Source organism: Fulvia fulva, chromosome 7 (genome assembly GCF_020509005.1).
Source record: "Fulvia fulva chromosome 7, complete sequence".
NCBI classification, from domain to species: domain Eukaryota; kingdom Fungi; phylum Ascomycota; class Dothideomycetes; order Mycosphaerellales; family Mycosphaerellaceae; genus Fulvia; species Fulvia fulva.
Window position 1 is genome coordinate 105,998 of NC_063018.1, and position 14,126 is coordinate 120,123.

Genomic DNA, 14,126 nt, shown 5'->3' on the forward strand with positions numbered 1-14,126 from the left:
ATACGGACTGCATTCACCTCGAGCTCGGTACCGCTCTAGTACGTCATATTCACCATAATCGTCTTCGGATCCGTAAACGCCCTCAAAGCATGAACACCCGCCTCTCTCCCAACACCACTCTGCTTCGAGCCTCCAAAGGGCGCCTGCGTCATCATCAACGAAATGCAATTGATGCCCACCATCCCAGAATCAAAAGCACTCGCAACGCGCATAGCCTTGTTGATATCCTGCGTGAACACCCCAGCCATGAGCCCGTACTCGCTATCATTGCTGATCTTGAGGACTTCCTCGTCAGTCTTGAATGTACGCACTACAGACACAGGGCCGAAGATCTCATCCGTATGGATCTCGGCGTCTGGCTTGACGTTGGTGAAGATGGTAGGCTCGATGAAGTATCCTTTGTCGCCAACACGAGCTCCACCGGTGAGGAGTGTGCCTGCTTCGTAAGACTTGCCACGCTCGATGAAGCCGGTCACGCGCTTGAACTGAGCTTCGTCGACCAGTGGTCCCATGAGGGTCGACTCGGAGTCAGGGTCACCTAGTGCTTTCGTGCGCTCTTCGAAAGCTTCTTTGTACTTCTCGATGAATTTATCGTAGATGCCTTCTTGCACGTATACTCGTGAAGCGGCGAAGCAGACTTGGCCAGAGTGACCCGTGATGGCATTCACAGTCCATGTAACGGCATTGTCCAGATTACAGTCGTTGAACACCACGGCAGGAGATTTGCCTCCCAACTCAAGAGTAACACGCTTCAAGTTGGATTTAGCGGCCATTTCCTGAATCTTCTTGCCTGTAGGGATCGAGCCAGTGAAAGACACCTTACGCACTCGCATGTGGCTGGCAAGCAGTGCACCAGTAGTACCATCCCCAGACAAGATTTGAAACACTCCCGGTGGAAAGCCAGCTTCCTTGATGAGTGGAAGCAATGCCAGAGCTGCGAACGGCGTCTTCTCCGAAGGCTTCAAGATGAAGCAGTTTCCAGTCGCCAAAGCAGGACCTGCCTTCAGGCCAACATTACCGATGGGGCCGTTCCAAGGAATGATGCCAGCTGTCACACCCAATGGTTCGTTACGAACGATCTTGAGGAAGCCGTCTTCCTGCGGGTAGGACTCGCCTGCGAACTTGTCTGTCCATCTAACGCCACTGTCAGCCTGACACAGCTTGCACCGCAAAAGATAAATCATACCCAGCATTGTACCGCAAAGTCTCTGCACATAGACTGACCTCGAAGAGTCCGAAACTGCCCCACGGTGCACCCAGAGTGATTCTGGTCAGCTCGCCCAGTGCTTTGCCATGCTCATCGATCAGATCGGCAAGCTTGTTGAGCATATCACGTCTCTTGCTGGGCAGAGTTGCCTTCCATGCTGGAAAGGCTTTCTCAGCGGCGGTAACCGCAGCGTCAAGATCCTGCTCCCCTGCTATGGGCACATCGTCTGCAACGAGCTCTCCATTCTTGGGATTTCTGACCGAGAGCTTCCTGTCGCTTTTCGAGTTGACATACTCGTTGTTGATAATCAGCTGCTTTGGCAGGTTATCTTTGCTGAAGAGGAAGTCGACCATGATGAAGATGACAGATCCAGATGCTCTACGAGCAAGGAAACAGTGGAATCGGTACTTCTCTTATGTCCTTCATGCTGTGCGTTGCCGATACCCACAGCTTCGCCTATGCAGACAAGCACAGCATCGCCGTGCCTCTTGGCTTGCATATTGAGTGGGGATGATGGAGATGATGGAGATGATGGAGTCGTGTATGGAAGTGGTTATCCTGGACAAGAAAAATGCGGAAGCCGCGGAAGCTGCTCGGGCCGAGTGCCGAGTGCCGAGTGCCGAGATCGTCACGGCACGCGCCTTCTTGTTATTCTCACCCTTCCTGCTGGCTGCTACATGTATCTGCAGAGACCGACATGATATCACGCTACCTTCGCTTCCGTTGCTGATACAATCGCAGTCACTGTCCATCCGGTCGTATTCTCATCATACCCAGAAAGACACCACATTCGACGCGTAGACCACGCGACGGCCACCGCAGCGATGGCGTCTGGGCTATCAGTTGTTAGCCAACCTTGCACACCAGCATCGACATATCATGAACGGCATGATCAAGCCATCAAAGCTTGCAGTGGCGATCAGTATCAAGCGCAACGTGGCTGCGGACGCCTCCTTTGGGACTTTGGATGTTCTTCCACTTGAGCTCCTGCACTGGATCGTCTCCATGCTCGACTTACAGACTCTCTCGAGGCTGACTCGAACGTGCTCGCGGGGAGTCGCAGTAGTAGCATCACTGCCCGAGTATCGGGACCTCCTGCGACATGCGCCACTCGCCTTGGCCGCGCTGGGATCAACGAAGCTGCTCTGCGACTTTGCAGCACACACAATCCACACCACTTTGCGCTCCGTGGCTTGCTCTTCATGTGGTGATTTTGGCCCTTTCCTCTTCTTACCGACTTGCCAGAGATGCTGCTACGAGTGCCTACCACGCAACCAAAGCCTGTGGGTCGTTTCGAGGTCCGAGGCGCAGAAGGCCTTCGGCCTTCCCGCGGCGGACATAAAAAGGCTGCCGACACTCCACAGCGTGCCTGGAAAGTATTATGTCAAGTACACTATTAGCTCTAAGCGGCGCCATCGGCTTGTCAGCGTCAGAGCCGCCAAAGAGCTTGCCATCGCACACGGCAAATCCGCAGAACATCTGGCGCGTGCACTCCAAGATCAACGCGCAGCAGGACTTTCACCGAAAAAGTACCGCACGCTACGCTGGATATCAACTGCAGCATTACAGGCGCCTGGTGAAGAGATATTGTCGCGTCCGAGTGAGGCAAACGTCCCAAACGACCGCTTCTGCGGCATGGCATCTGTCCCGTTTCTAGCCTTACCAACGAATGGAGGCGTTGAGCGCGGGCTCTGGTGCTTGGGCTGCGAGGAAGTTTCTCGAGATTTCCAACCCAACAGGCCAAATGAGGCTCTTTCTCATCTCGTCGCCCCGGGAATCGATGTGACGGCGAAGCTGTTCACGATGCAGCACGTCGCGCGATCGGAACACGACTTCCTGAAGCATTCGGCAGACTGTCCAGGCACCAAGGCAATGATTCCCGATCTCGAGGCGCAGCTGCAACTCGTCGTATGAATAATGTCAAATTACATACAGCATGGTCCCTCTGCCTTTCTGACTCTATCCTCCCGGGTGGGTGTATGTCTTGTCATCGATCTGGCGAGGAGCGTGACCCGAAGGCAAGACCCCATAAGGATTTTACAATCGCAGTCTATCGTAGTCGAGTTGAGTGTTTGAAAATGTGCGATTTCGGCAATGCCATAACATTGTAAAGGCGAATGGCGAGACTTCGGCGCCCAGAATAGTGCCACTTCTGCTTCCAACTTCATCCGCTGCCAGAGCCACCTGTCGCGGTGTCCATGGCGGCAGGTTTGTTTTGGTTCAACCGTTGGTTTCTTGCTATGGACTGTGGTACTGGCGTAGCAACCGTATCGGTAGTTGTTGCACTGCTTGCACACGGAGCTCTGCCCGCTGATGACAAAGAAATGCAGATCTTCGCAGCTCAGCACCGAGTGCTCCGGAGGGCACCAACCGGAACAATACTCATGAGCGCTACATGCAGGAAAAATCTCCATACCCAAGACTAAGAGAGTGACAAGACGGTTGATAGTCCACAGGAGCTACTTCCGGAGCGCTTTCAAGACCTACAGCGACGACCAGTAGTTCTCTGAAACGAGCCTGAGCAAGAGGTGGAATGCCCGGAGCTCGAGATTCCGCCGTAGTGTGTCGCAGCTCCTGCCATGTGACATCAGACAATCAGCGAAGCCGTGGCGTGATGCGTCCCGATACGATGCCGCGCGGGCCCAATGAGCTGCCAATTGTCCAAGTTGCATGCACTGTCGCCTGATTCCTCTTGCCGTAAGCAATAATGACACTGCACTATACTGCAGAGCTCCTAACATGCAGCATGCTCGACTGCCTCGAACTCTTTGACCGTCCTCACGAACAAAGAGCGGCAAAGGGGCCAGGCTAGCATGTGAGCAACACACAGACCATTCCCCATGGGAAAATGCGGCTAAAGCCATTCAGGAAGCATCCATGGCCCGGAGCGACGAGCATGTCCGCTCGGGTAGAGCACATCATCCAATCAATGAGCTGATCGCGACGCCTTTACTTCGTCGTGCATTACCCCAGACCACGCCATTCCTCTCGCGAGGTTGCTTGTTTAGCTGCGCCGCGCGGGGTAAAGCACATGTGAGCACAACAGGCACGCCCTCGTGACCTGTTCGTTCCACCTTTTATAAGGCAGGGGCGAAGGTACCTCGCAAGTCGCTCTCCGTTTCACACAATTCTTCACGACTGACTCTCCACTCTTCACTCTTCAGTTCACCAGTTCTTTGCGTCCTTCTGCACAACTTCGACACCAACACAAACCGCAATCATGTTCGCTACCACTGCTGGATCAAAGATGCTCTACACCAGTGCCGCTGCCTGGGCAACCTGCACTGGCTTCGCCGCCTTCTGGATCGCTCTCAGGATGCCGATTCAGCATGACAAGGCTGGACCTTACAACTATAACAGACTTGTAAGGCGAGGTGCTCGCTTCACTGAGCGTGTCCCATGGAGACGTCTGCCCAAGATGGTCTAAGCGTTAGCACCGGTAAGCATCGCCATCCATTGGCGCGACAAAGAGACGACCACTGACCATTCTCACAGCCATCAACCTGAGCTTTGAAGTCGCAAAGGCTCTTGTACGTCGAGGAGGATAGCAGCACTACCTACTCGACCTCAACGCGGAAGGAGATTACAGCAGGCTGTCTCTGGAGTTGGGAAGTCGACAAGTTACGAATTCAATGAAACATAACATTCATCAACCGTCGGAGGGCGTTCAACCGGGATGTGTATACTACCAAGGGCAGACTAGACAATGCCTCCCGAATGCAAGCATGTAGAACTATCCAAGCTTCTACTAAACACATTCCACCCGAGCTTGCTCACTGCCTCCCGCTCAAACGCCTTCCAGCAACAGCGCAGCAGCTCCACACAACTCTCCAGTATCCACCCATAGCCCACTAGGTCAACAGCCGCCTCATCAGTCGATCAAGCAACTTCAAGTGGCGACGTCCAATCATAGAGATGTTTCGAGCCGCTCAATTGACCTTTGAGCTCCTCAAAGACGTGAGAACCCACTGTTTGATCGGATCATGTGGGCGTCAAAACTCCTACTTGCAGAGAGCTGCATGACAGTGTGACCCATGGCGTAAGTCGTGGTGTGAGAACTGGCCAGGTAATGTACGATGTCAGACATGGCATAGTCTGGTGATATCTGGCGTGTCCTGAACCGACTCGAGGCAAGGCGAGATGTTGTGCTACAAGACGCAGGATGATCTATCAAACTCCCATGCATCCCACGTACTTTTTCTGGCTACTGCAAGTGTGTGCACTATGTCCGCGAGCTTCGAAGTGCCCCGGCAATTGCATGACCACCCGTAAGGCTTGCCACCGTCCAATAAGTATGCTCGACCAATTTCAGCTGGATCTCCCGAATCCCTCTGGAGCACTACTCTGCGTTCTCGTCACCGTCTTCACTGGCCTCTCCGACGAACATCTCCACCAGCAGCTCACGGAGAGGTGTATGCCTCGCCGAGCGACCGCGGCACTCCTTCAGCTCGGCCTCGGTCGGGTCAATGAGTTGCTCCCATTTACCATTGGTGTCGCAACCAAACCAGACCCTTCCACTCAACGAAGCGTCTTCGTACCGTCAGTGACCCCTTTTGTCGAACATTATAAAGCCCATCGCCATATATTCTATTTGCAAGCTGTTTACGTGGTCAACGTCTGGTCTCAGCCGGACGGTGTAGCCGTTGTCGGATCTCGCTGGTCCCAGGTCTAGCAGGAATTTGCCGGATGACCAGAATTTGCGGTATTGAGTTCTGTGGATCAGATGCGCCTCATCGTAGATCTGACGGCAAGTACAGAGAAGCATCTTGCTTGGCGGCTTCGTAGTGATGAGGTCGATCTACAGACGGTGTTAGCTATGCTCGAGTAGCATCTAGCAGTATAGCAGCAAGAACATCGAGTAATCCGCGCACATGTCGCGAAGTCCTCGAATGACGAATTTTCTCGTCGTCATCGTAGTCCGTCGTGAAGGTCAGCTCGTAGATGATATTGCGCAGCTCGGCAGGAAGCGACAAAAGACGTGAGCCCATGCTGTTTTCGAGGAAGTCCGTGGGTGGTGCCATGCTGCGTGTCGAGTTAGCGTTCTTGCGGTCAGCAGTCTGTACACACGGGCGATGGTGCCTGAGAGGTGGTGTTGTGGTTTTGGAAGGTGAGCTAGGTGATTGCCACGGAGAAAGGATGTCGACTGTAGGTTGTTGTTTGTGTGAGTCGGAGGGGTTAAGTGTTGAAAGAAGTGTTTGCATTTAGTGACTTCAAAGTTGAGGTCCCGAAGCACGTGCTATCACATGCAGCTCCACCTGCTTATCTGCAATGGTTTCGGCGTTGGCGCTGCGCTGAGGGATCATCCCTGCACAGCGTCAACTGCAGCCGCGAAGCCTGTCGTTCAGCATGCTGTCGACTCCAAGTTTGTTGTCCCTGCATCTATATCAGGCATCTCGAGCCCCCTTGATAGCAGGTCTGTACTCCTTGTCGGTTTCCGACACCGCCTCAGGAACGCCAAAGGTGTCCCACAACCTCTTGCTGAAGGATAGCTTTCTAGCGGCCTGAGAACATAGGTAACTGAGCTCCTCCTTCGTGAATGCCCTGCGGCAGACCAGACGGCCCCCAGCACCGTATCCCGCCCAGATGTAATCACGTCCGTCCACGCACCAGCCGCCGCGCTTGTCAACCAGAGTATAGATGTTGAATCTCTGTCGGATATCACTGTGCCCAAAGGAGCCGAGTACGACCTCGAGCGTGCTTATGTTCTCGATGTCTGCAGTCTTCGGCGATGCGACTTGATTCCGCACAGGTACCCCGTTCACCGTCACCACGAAGCTGCTAGTGGTCCAGAACTCGCGATACTTGGTCTTGTAGAGTTCGCACGCTTCATTATAGACCTGACGGCAGGTCGCGAGGAGGGCCTTGCCATCAGGAGGTTTTGCAGCAAGGAGGTCGACCTTCTCGTCGAGATCGTGTTTGGTCGTAAAGGCCAACTCGTAGATCGCGTTGCGAAGCTCAGCCGGCAATTGAAGTAGACGCGAGCTCGCAGCCATGCTGGAAGTATCAGGTCAGTATTCGTGCGACCTCGAGCTCATTTGCAACAGTGAATATACGTGATGGACGTTTGTGGAGGTGGTGAATTGTGTGTGGTTGTGGAGTTGGTGGAAAGGATCAGCCGCGGTGGTGGTGGTTGTTGTGTGCAGAGGTTTGAGATTGTGAGTTGAAAGTGGCGAGGAAGGAAAGGGGAAAGAGGTTCTGCGACAAGTGACGTTGGAAACGCACGTACCATCACATGCCCGATCTAAAATGCACCTCACTTCCATCACTTCGCCGAACGCCTCGCTAAGTTCACATGCCCCAAGACCACCCCACTCTTCACATGCAATCTCCTACTCCCCCGCCATCGCCGCATACTCCACCTCACCCTGACCAGGCGGCGGAGCAACAGCAGCAAGACTATCCAGATCCTCCACCTGCGCAGATCCACCAGCAATAGCCTTCTGACCAGCCGGTCCTGCTATCGCCTTCTGCCGGCTCTCCACGGCCCTGCCAGCTCTAGCATTCTCCATCCTCTGATCGCGATCCATATTGTCCAATGGCTTCGGCTTGCCCCACTGCACTCTCAACGGTACGCCCTTCACCACTGCTCTTCCCTGACATGCTGCCGCTGCAGCCTCTGCGCCTTCTCGTTCCATGTAGTTTACAAATGCGCAATGTGATCGATGGCTGCAGACGAGCGATCGGAGTGCACCGTACTGCTGGAAGTGGGACCGGATTTCGTGTTCTGGCATGTCGTCCTCGACTCCAGTGACGAATAGCGATGTGATGTTGGTGTCCCTAGGTGGAGCGATATCTTCCGGCTTGATCGGTAATGCTGCTCCTCCTGGGAAGCCTCGGCCACCTCGTGCACCTCCTCTGCCGCCTCTTGGTGCTGCTCCGCCTCGAGATGGAGGGCCGTATGCTGAGCCATATTGTGACTTTGGTCGCGAGTCTGCTGTTCTGATAGGTCCTGGTTTGTGTCCACCTTCTGCACTTGAACCACCTTCAAGCAGCTTCTGTCCACCTTCCGACTCCGCTTCAGCTTCTAGCCGTCTTTGTTTCTTGTAGTATGGTTCTGAACTGGCGAGTCTCCGTAGCAGATCGCGTGCCTTCTCGTCTGTTTTTTCGTATCCTTCGAGTCCTCTGCCCTCTTCAATCTCGCGCTCATTGTTCTGTGCGAAGTATTCTCGGTTCACCTCACTCTGCGGTCCCGGCGCAACCATCTTCAACGCAGCATCTCGAATCGTGATAGGCAGTCCAAAGGCCAGATCTAGCATACAGCACTGACAGCAGTTCTTGAGTCGCGCGCAAGTCAAGCAGATACCGGTTCGCTTTTGTCGTGATGTTCGGTCGGCTTTCCATTTGAAGACAGTGAAAGGTCGTGTGCAGAGCTTGCAGGCTTCACCATAGTCCTCTTTGAGCATCTGAGTAAATGGGTTGTCTCCTAGGCATCGCTCGCAGCAGGATGGCAGATCGGTCGTCTCCCAACCTGATCTGTTCAGGTCCTGCTTGATTTGAGGTGGCATGTTGCCTCGTGGTGGTTCTGGGTTCGCGGGCAGGCTTTGCAGTCAGGTCTGTTTCCAATGTGTGATAGATATGAATGCGACCACAGCGAGCACGATATTCAGTATCTCGCCCGTCGATGTTGTTAGAAGTGACTGTCGAGATCGCTCGCTGAGAAATCTCAAGAACGAAGTCGCACGGAGAAACCTCCGCTCCGAACCTCGATCTCGATCTCAAACATGTGACCACTACCTTCCACTTCCATCCCTCCTCAAAATCAACACACCCACCCCCAACCAAAATGTCCGTCCACCTAACCTTCGCCGAACGCCTCACAAACCGCTTCGCCATCCTCAGCACCTACCGCGCCCTCCTGCGCGCCACAAAGATAGCCTTCGCCTCCGACCAAGCCACCCTGCGCGCCTCCCGCGACTTCGCACGCTCCCAATTCCGCGAAAAGAGAACCCTCAAAGAAGGCGGTCTCGAAGCCGGCCAAGCCGTCGAGCACGCGCAAGGCGTCACCCGAATCTTGCGGGAGAATGTGGTGCAAGGGAGGAACGTGGGCGGGGAGAAGTATAAATTGAATATCCACGAGCATACGCAGAGGTTGGACAATGATGAGGCTGGAAGGCTAAAGGGGACGAAGAAGAGTTTCAAGGAGATTAAGGATTCGATTTTTTGAGAGGAAGGGGGGGAGGACAGCTGTGGAGAACGAAGCATGGCATGAAGGTAGAGAGGAGAGGAGATGATGAGCCACGACCTGGGTCTTATGCAGGACCTTCCCGGGAGCGCGATGGATGGAAACTTTGAGCGAGAGAGTTATATCATCAACGAATGAATCGGGTAGCTCTCGCCTCGTTGACAGCCAGAAAGATACGCGGAGGCCGGCGAACTGTCAATCAATACGCTGCGAGAGAGACCCGTCACGACACAAGAAGACTGCCGAGCGACCACGCTTGAAGGGTCTTTTGGCACTACATCGCCCAGAAAGCAGCAGAAGGCAGACGGAGACAGCACTGCGGAGCGGTAATGGTGCAGCCGGCGCATCACCTGCGGTATTGAACAGAGGGAGCGCAGCCATTGGTGAAACTCCTTCAATGGAGTACTTGTAGATTATGTAAAAACTCCATACTCTATACACACACTTCAACGCCATGCTGGGTTACCAAGTCTCACTCAGAAACGTCTGAATCCACTTCACTCCCACCAAACGCCTCTGTGTCCTGCTCTACTTGCTCTCACTTCGCCGGCTTCCTGCCCACCATAAGGTACATGGGCGTGAACAGCTTCTCCTTACCACCCGCGACCAAGCAATCAGCAGCCTTAGCCAGCGAATCTGCCGTCTTCTGCGTACCCCGTGGCGCCAGCCCAATCATCTCAAGACCACCGACGAATCTGTGCGCCAGACCACGACCGATGTGGGTCATGCGGACCAGCGTTGGCAAGTCCCACACGCTCTGCATGTACTTGAGCTCACCAGACAACGGCCAGTACCATGGCAGCTCGTCCGGTCGGTCTGCGAGATCTTCGTGCTCTTCCAGCTCGAAGCCAGCTGCCTTCATCGCCTCCAGCGCCACCTCGATCTTCTCCATGTTCGAGATTCCATCACCTTCCTCAATTCCCAAGCGAATCTCGCGGTGGTGCAGATCATCGTTGTTGTACTTGTCCGTCATGAGCCACTCGTACACACCAAACACACCACCCGGCTTCAGCACGCGGAAGATCTCGCTGTAGATGCCCTCAAGGGAAGGCGCATGCACCGTCGCCTCAATCGCGTAGACGGCATCGAAGCTGTTGTCCGGAAAGCTCATCTGCATGAAATCGCCCTTGACGTAGCTGAGCTGATTCGAAAGACCCTCCTTCTCCGCATACCGTGTCGCGCGCTCGATCTGGTAATCGTTGTTGTTCAACCCAACAATATTCACACCAGAGAACTTGGCAATCTCCCTCGCTGGTCCACCCACACCACATCCCACATCAAGAACTCGCTGTCCCTCTTGCAGGTTCATCTTCAGGGCGAGGTAATGTTCGTGTCGAGCCAATGCCTGGCGGAAAGGCTCGCCCTTGGAGAAGCGGCAGAAGTGGAAGGATTGTGCCCAGCCGTACTCGTACAGGTCGGTTGCGAGGTTGTAGTAGTGGCGGGTGAGGGTTGCGTACTCGTCGCGGCGCTGCTTGCGGGTTTCCTCCGTCTCGTCTTCGTGGCCCTTGTTGTCCCAGTGCTTGAAGTATTCGTCGACGGCGGCTTTTTGGGCGTCCTTGTTCTTGCTTAGCATGGCGGACCAGGTGCCTCGTTGGGCGCTTTTGCCGTGGAGGGCTTCCTTGAAGGCAGCATCGCGCTCCTTGTCTTCCTTCTCGAGTTGTGTTGCGCCCATTGTGGATGGTGTGTTGCTGTGTCGGTTATAGGGAGATGTGTTGGCGTGGTCGTTTCTTCGTCAATGTACGCTGCCTATATAGCCTTGCACAACAATGCTCTCGTACGATGGAGACGTGAAGGTGGAGAATTGGAGTGGAGTGTGGTACGCGAGAGTGCGAGGAGGCAATGGCGGGTAATTACGTTGAGCGCAAGTGGTTCGATAATTTTGTTAGGAAAACGCAGAAGACCCTTACCACTCCACGACAGGAACAGGTCTAGCGTAGGAGGCGAAGTTCGCATTCTCGGTCAACACCCTCGTCCAGAACATTATTCGCCAAAGCAGGGCGGAAGCTAAGGGCTGTCATCAGATGCAATGCATTATACAGTCAAGCGAGTCCAGTGAGTTGGTGTGGTCGGGCCAGCAGAGGCCAAGAACAAGGGAGAAAGAGTTCAACTTCCATTGCCCTCTTTCAGAACGACAACCTATGCTGCTGGAGCGTCACGGGCTGTGCTGACCTGAAGTGCTCGTGATTCACTCAACGACTGACCATCTTCGACTCTATCCTGTACCAGTCTACACGATGCCGGAGGCTCACAGCTCTCTCTGACTGTGCAACTTCACATGCCCCTCACCCCTTCAGAATCCCATCAACAACCTCCACAAACTTCTCCGGCTGGCTAACAAAAGGATCATGCCTCGCATCAAGCCTCACCACCTTCATCCCATACTGCTCCGCCAACGCCACCTGCGTCTCCGGCAACACAGACTCATCCCTCTCACACACCACATGCGTCAACGGCACCTTCTGCCACACATCTGACGAGAACTCAACCTGCGTCGGCTGAAAGAACGTCAAAGCCTCCACGAAAGGCCTTGCCTTCTCTCGATCCATATCGTTGAAGAAGCCCTCATACGGCTTCTCATGGTAGATGACACCTTCCCCCGCGTCGAAGCGGATGTGTCCTTCCTCCATTAAGCGCTTGGTGATGTGTTCATGCGCGATGAAGGAGGCGAGGAAGATGATCTGGATGCTGTCTGCGAAAGTGTTGACGGGACTGGCCAGGAGCTGGTTGACGGCTTCACAGCCACTGGCTCCACCGGCGCTGTGCAGGATTAGGGCGACATTCTGGCCGAGGGCGAGTTCTTCTTCCGCTGCGTTTTGGATCGCAGTGTAGTTTTCCTCGTATGTGGAGCCTTTGGTCCCGGCTGCTGGGAGGGTACATGGTATGATCCGATAGCCGGCTTTTTCTAAGTGTGGGATTACTGGTTGGATGTGGAAGGAGGTATGCCAGGCGCCGGAGACGAATATGATGCTGGTTCTGGAGATGGGCATGGTTGATGGTGTTGGCGGAGACTTTCAGGGTATGTACCAACGCTTTTTTTTGTTTGCTTACAGACCGATGTAGGCATTCCGACTTCAGCTCCCAGATCCTCCAGCTCCTTCCAACACGTGTGCCCTGAACTGTGCTGCCACACTGCTGCAATCCTTCGATGACATCCTCAGGCGAGGGCCGGCGCAACACTAAATCGAAGTTCGCTCTAAAGTGGGGCATCTGGACCTCATCTGCTAAAGTATTCGGCATAATGCTTTCGAAGCATACATTGACAACCAGGAGCTGGAATATGGATCAATGGACCATATCACACATCATTAGAAGGGCGAAGCTGCACCGACCAAGCGAAGCGTTCATTAGACGAGCGTAAGCGAGTCTTAATTAACGCTCGCTTGTCGGTGTAGCGAGCGATTGGCTAAATCCGTGTAGGTGGAGACTGCGGCATGCGCCGAGCTTACGAGGCCGTGCGCAGTCAACACTATAACACGGATTTAGACATCTACCGCGCAATACTATATCGACGTGTAAGCCTGCGAACACTCGAGCCGAGGTTATTAAGCCTAGCGGAGCGACATCTACTACTATAATAAGCTAGCGCCGCAGGTAGGGGGGTCCAGGGGGTCTCCCCCGGAAACAAGGGGACGGATCTTAACTACAGCGATGTTGGATCTAAACTACAGCGATGTTGAACCTAAGCAATAGCGATGCTAGTGCTAGCAACAGGAAACAGATTACGCCCGAGCCGGATAGTAGACGAGCACAACCTCTAGCAGTAGAAAAGAGCTTCGGCGCTTTACGAGGACTGGCTCTGCCGCCTCGAAACACATTTTAGACAACATCACACTGATTGTAGCACCTCGTCCAGAACGACATCTGTCATTGATCAAATTACGACGAGAAACGTCTTCCTGAACATGCGGGAGTCGTGATCTTGTTCATCTAACCTTGACTGTGATATGAATCGCTCTATGAGCGTAGTGCTTCTATTACGCGATGCAAAGGACCTCCAGTGGTTCAGCAGGTTTGCTCATTGTGGAGACCACTGGTGCTTTCCCCAAAACCATGAAACTGGTCCTGTGCATCGAGAACCACTTCTAATGGCTCAGTGGTTGTAAGCAACGTGGAAAACACCGTATACCACGCGCCGTGGTGATGTCTCTCTCAGCTGGCCTAGCTGCTGTGCGATCAAGTGATCCTCTCAACACGATGACCTACACTGAAACTTGAGGGAAACAATCGTTCCTACGCCGGCGCACTTCCCACAACACTGATCTAAACCCCGGCTCGAGAATCTTCCAACACTGCACACCCACCAGATTGAGACATCCAGACTCACGCTCAACGCACGATACATCGCCAAAGATGCCAGGCCTTCTCGACCTTCCCGACGAGAGCTGCTGCTGCTCACCACATACCACCACACCGCCACGGCCGTGCACACTTGCGAGGAGGCGTACACGCGACATCTAGCAACTGCAGTATGTCGGAGGACATTGATCGTTGCCCTCGAAGCTCTCTCCTCGAGCTACCTTGCGTCTCAACATAGCCATCAAGGCTCAAGCCTGGACATCCTCTGAGTCTTCGTAGTGGAACACCGCTGCAGATCGACTACTACTACACTCATTTCCACGACCGGGCCCTCGACTGCGACCGCTGGAGAACGTTCCCATCCTGGACTGAAGCTTGCGAAAGACTCGACGCCAGATTCGAGAGAACCTTCTTGGCACGCGACACGAGGAGTTTGGAGGT

The 14,126-nt window shown here is 54.1% G+C and overlaps 8 protein-coding genes across 8 annotated transcripts; 2 read left to right on the forward strand and 6 right to left on the reverse strand.

Moving 5' to 3' along the window:
• Positions 1–35: 35 nt before the first annotated feature.
• CLAFUR5_09829 (Aldehyde dehydrogenase) lies at positions 36–1,560 on the reverse strand (the record flags this gene model as incomplete). Its single annotated transcript, XM_047908977.1, has 2 exons — positions 36–1,134; positions 1,187–1,560. The coding sequence occupies 2 exons, from the start codon at positions 1,558–1,560 to the stop codon at positions 36–38; spliced, it is 1,473 nt and encodes a 490-aa protein (XP_047764211.1).
• Positions 1,561–4,427: 2,867 nt separating this feature from the next.
• On the forward strand, positions 4,428–4,634 carry CLAFUR5_09830 (uncharacterized protein; the record flags this gene model as incomplete). Its single annotated transcript, XM_047908978.1, has 1 exon — positions 4,428–4,634. One exon carries the CDS (start codon positions 4,428–4,430, stop codon positions 4,632–4,634), a length of 207 nt encoding a protein of 68 aa, XP_047764705.1.
• A 1,113-nt stretch (positions 4,635–5,747) lies between these two features.
• On the reverse strand, positions 5,748–6,228 carry CLAFUR5_09831 (uncharacterized protein; the record flags this gene model as incomplete). The annotated part of the gene is made up of 2 exons (XM_047908979.1): positions 5,748–6,005; positions 6,079–6,228. 2 exons carry the CDS (start codon positions 6,226–6,228, stop codon positions 5,748–5,750), a joined length of 408 nt encoding a protein of 135 aa, XP_047764706.1.
• Positions 6,229–6,591: 363 nt separating this feature from the next.
• Positions 6,592–7,436, reverse strand: CLAFUR5_09832 (uncharacterized protein; the record flags this gene model as incomplete). The annotated part of the gene is made up of 2 exons (XM_047908980.1): positions 6,592–7,200; positions 7,434–7,436. The coding sequence occupies 2 exons, from the start codon at positions 7,434–7,436 to the stop codon at positions 6,592–6,594; spliced, it is 612 nt and encodes a 203-aa protein (XP_047764707.1).
• Positions 7,437–7,536: 100 nt separating this feature from the next.
• CLAFUR5_09833 (Pre-mRNA-splicing factor slt11) lies at positions 7,537–8,712 on the reverse strand (the record flags this gene model as incomplete). The annotated part of the gene is made up of 1 exon (XM_047908981.1): positions 7,537–8,712. The coding sequence occupies one exon, from the start codon at positions 8,710–8,712 to the stop codon at positions 7,537–7,539; it is 1,176 nt and encodes a 391-aa protein (XP_047764708.1).
• A 278-nt stretch (positions 8,713–8,990) lies between these two features.
• Positions 8,991–9,371, forward strand: CLAFUR5_09834 (Mitochondrial zinc maintenance protein 1, mitochondrial; the record flags this gene model as incomplete). Its single annotated transcript, XM_047908982.1, has 1 exon — positions 8,991–9,371. One exon carries the CDS (start codon positions 8,991–8,993, stop codon positions 9,369–9,371), a length of 381 nt encoding a protein of 126 aa, XP_047764709.1.
• A 556-nt stretch (positions 9,372–9,927) lies between these two features.
• Positions 9,928–11,061, reverse strand: CLAFUR5_09835 (Sterol 24-C-methyltransferase; the record flags this gene model as incomplete). The annotated part of the gene is made up of 1 exon (XM_047908983.1): positions 9,928–11,061. One exon carries the CDS (start codon positions 11,059–11,061, stop codon positions 9,928–9,930), a length of 1,134 nt encoding a protein of 377 aa, XP_047764710.1.
• Positions 11,062–11,671: 610 nt separating this feature from the next.
• On the reverse strand, positions 11,672–12,376 carry CLAFUR5_09836 (uncharacterized protein; the record flags this gene model as incomplete). Its single annotated transcript, XM_047908984.1, has 1 exon — positions 11,672–12,376. The coding sequence occupies one exon, from the start codon at positions 12,374–12,376 to the stop codon at positions 11,672–11,674; it is 705 nt and encodes a 234-aa protein (XP_047764711.1).
• Positions 12,377–14,126: the final 1,750 nt, after the last annotated feature.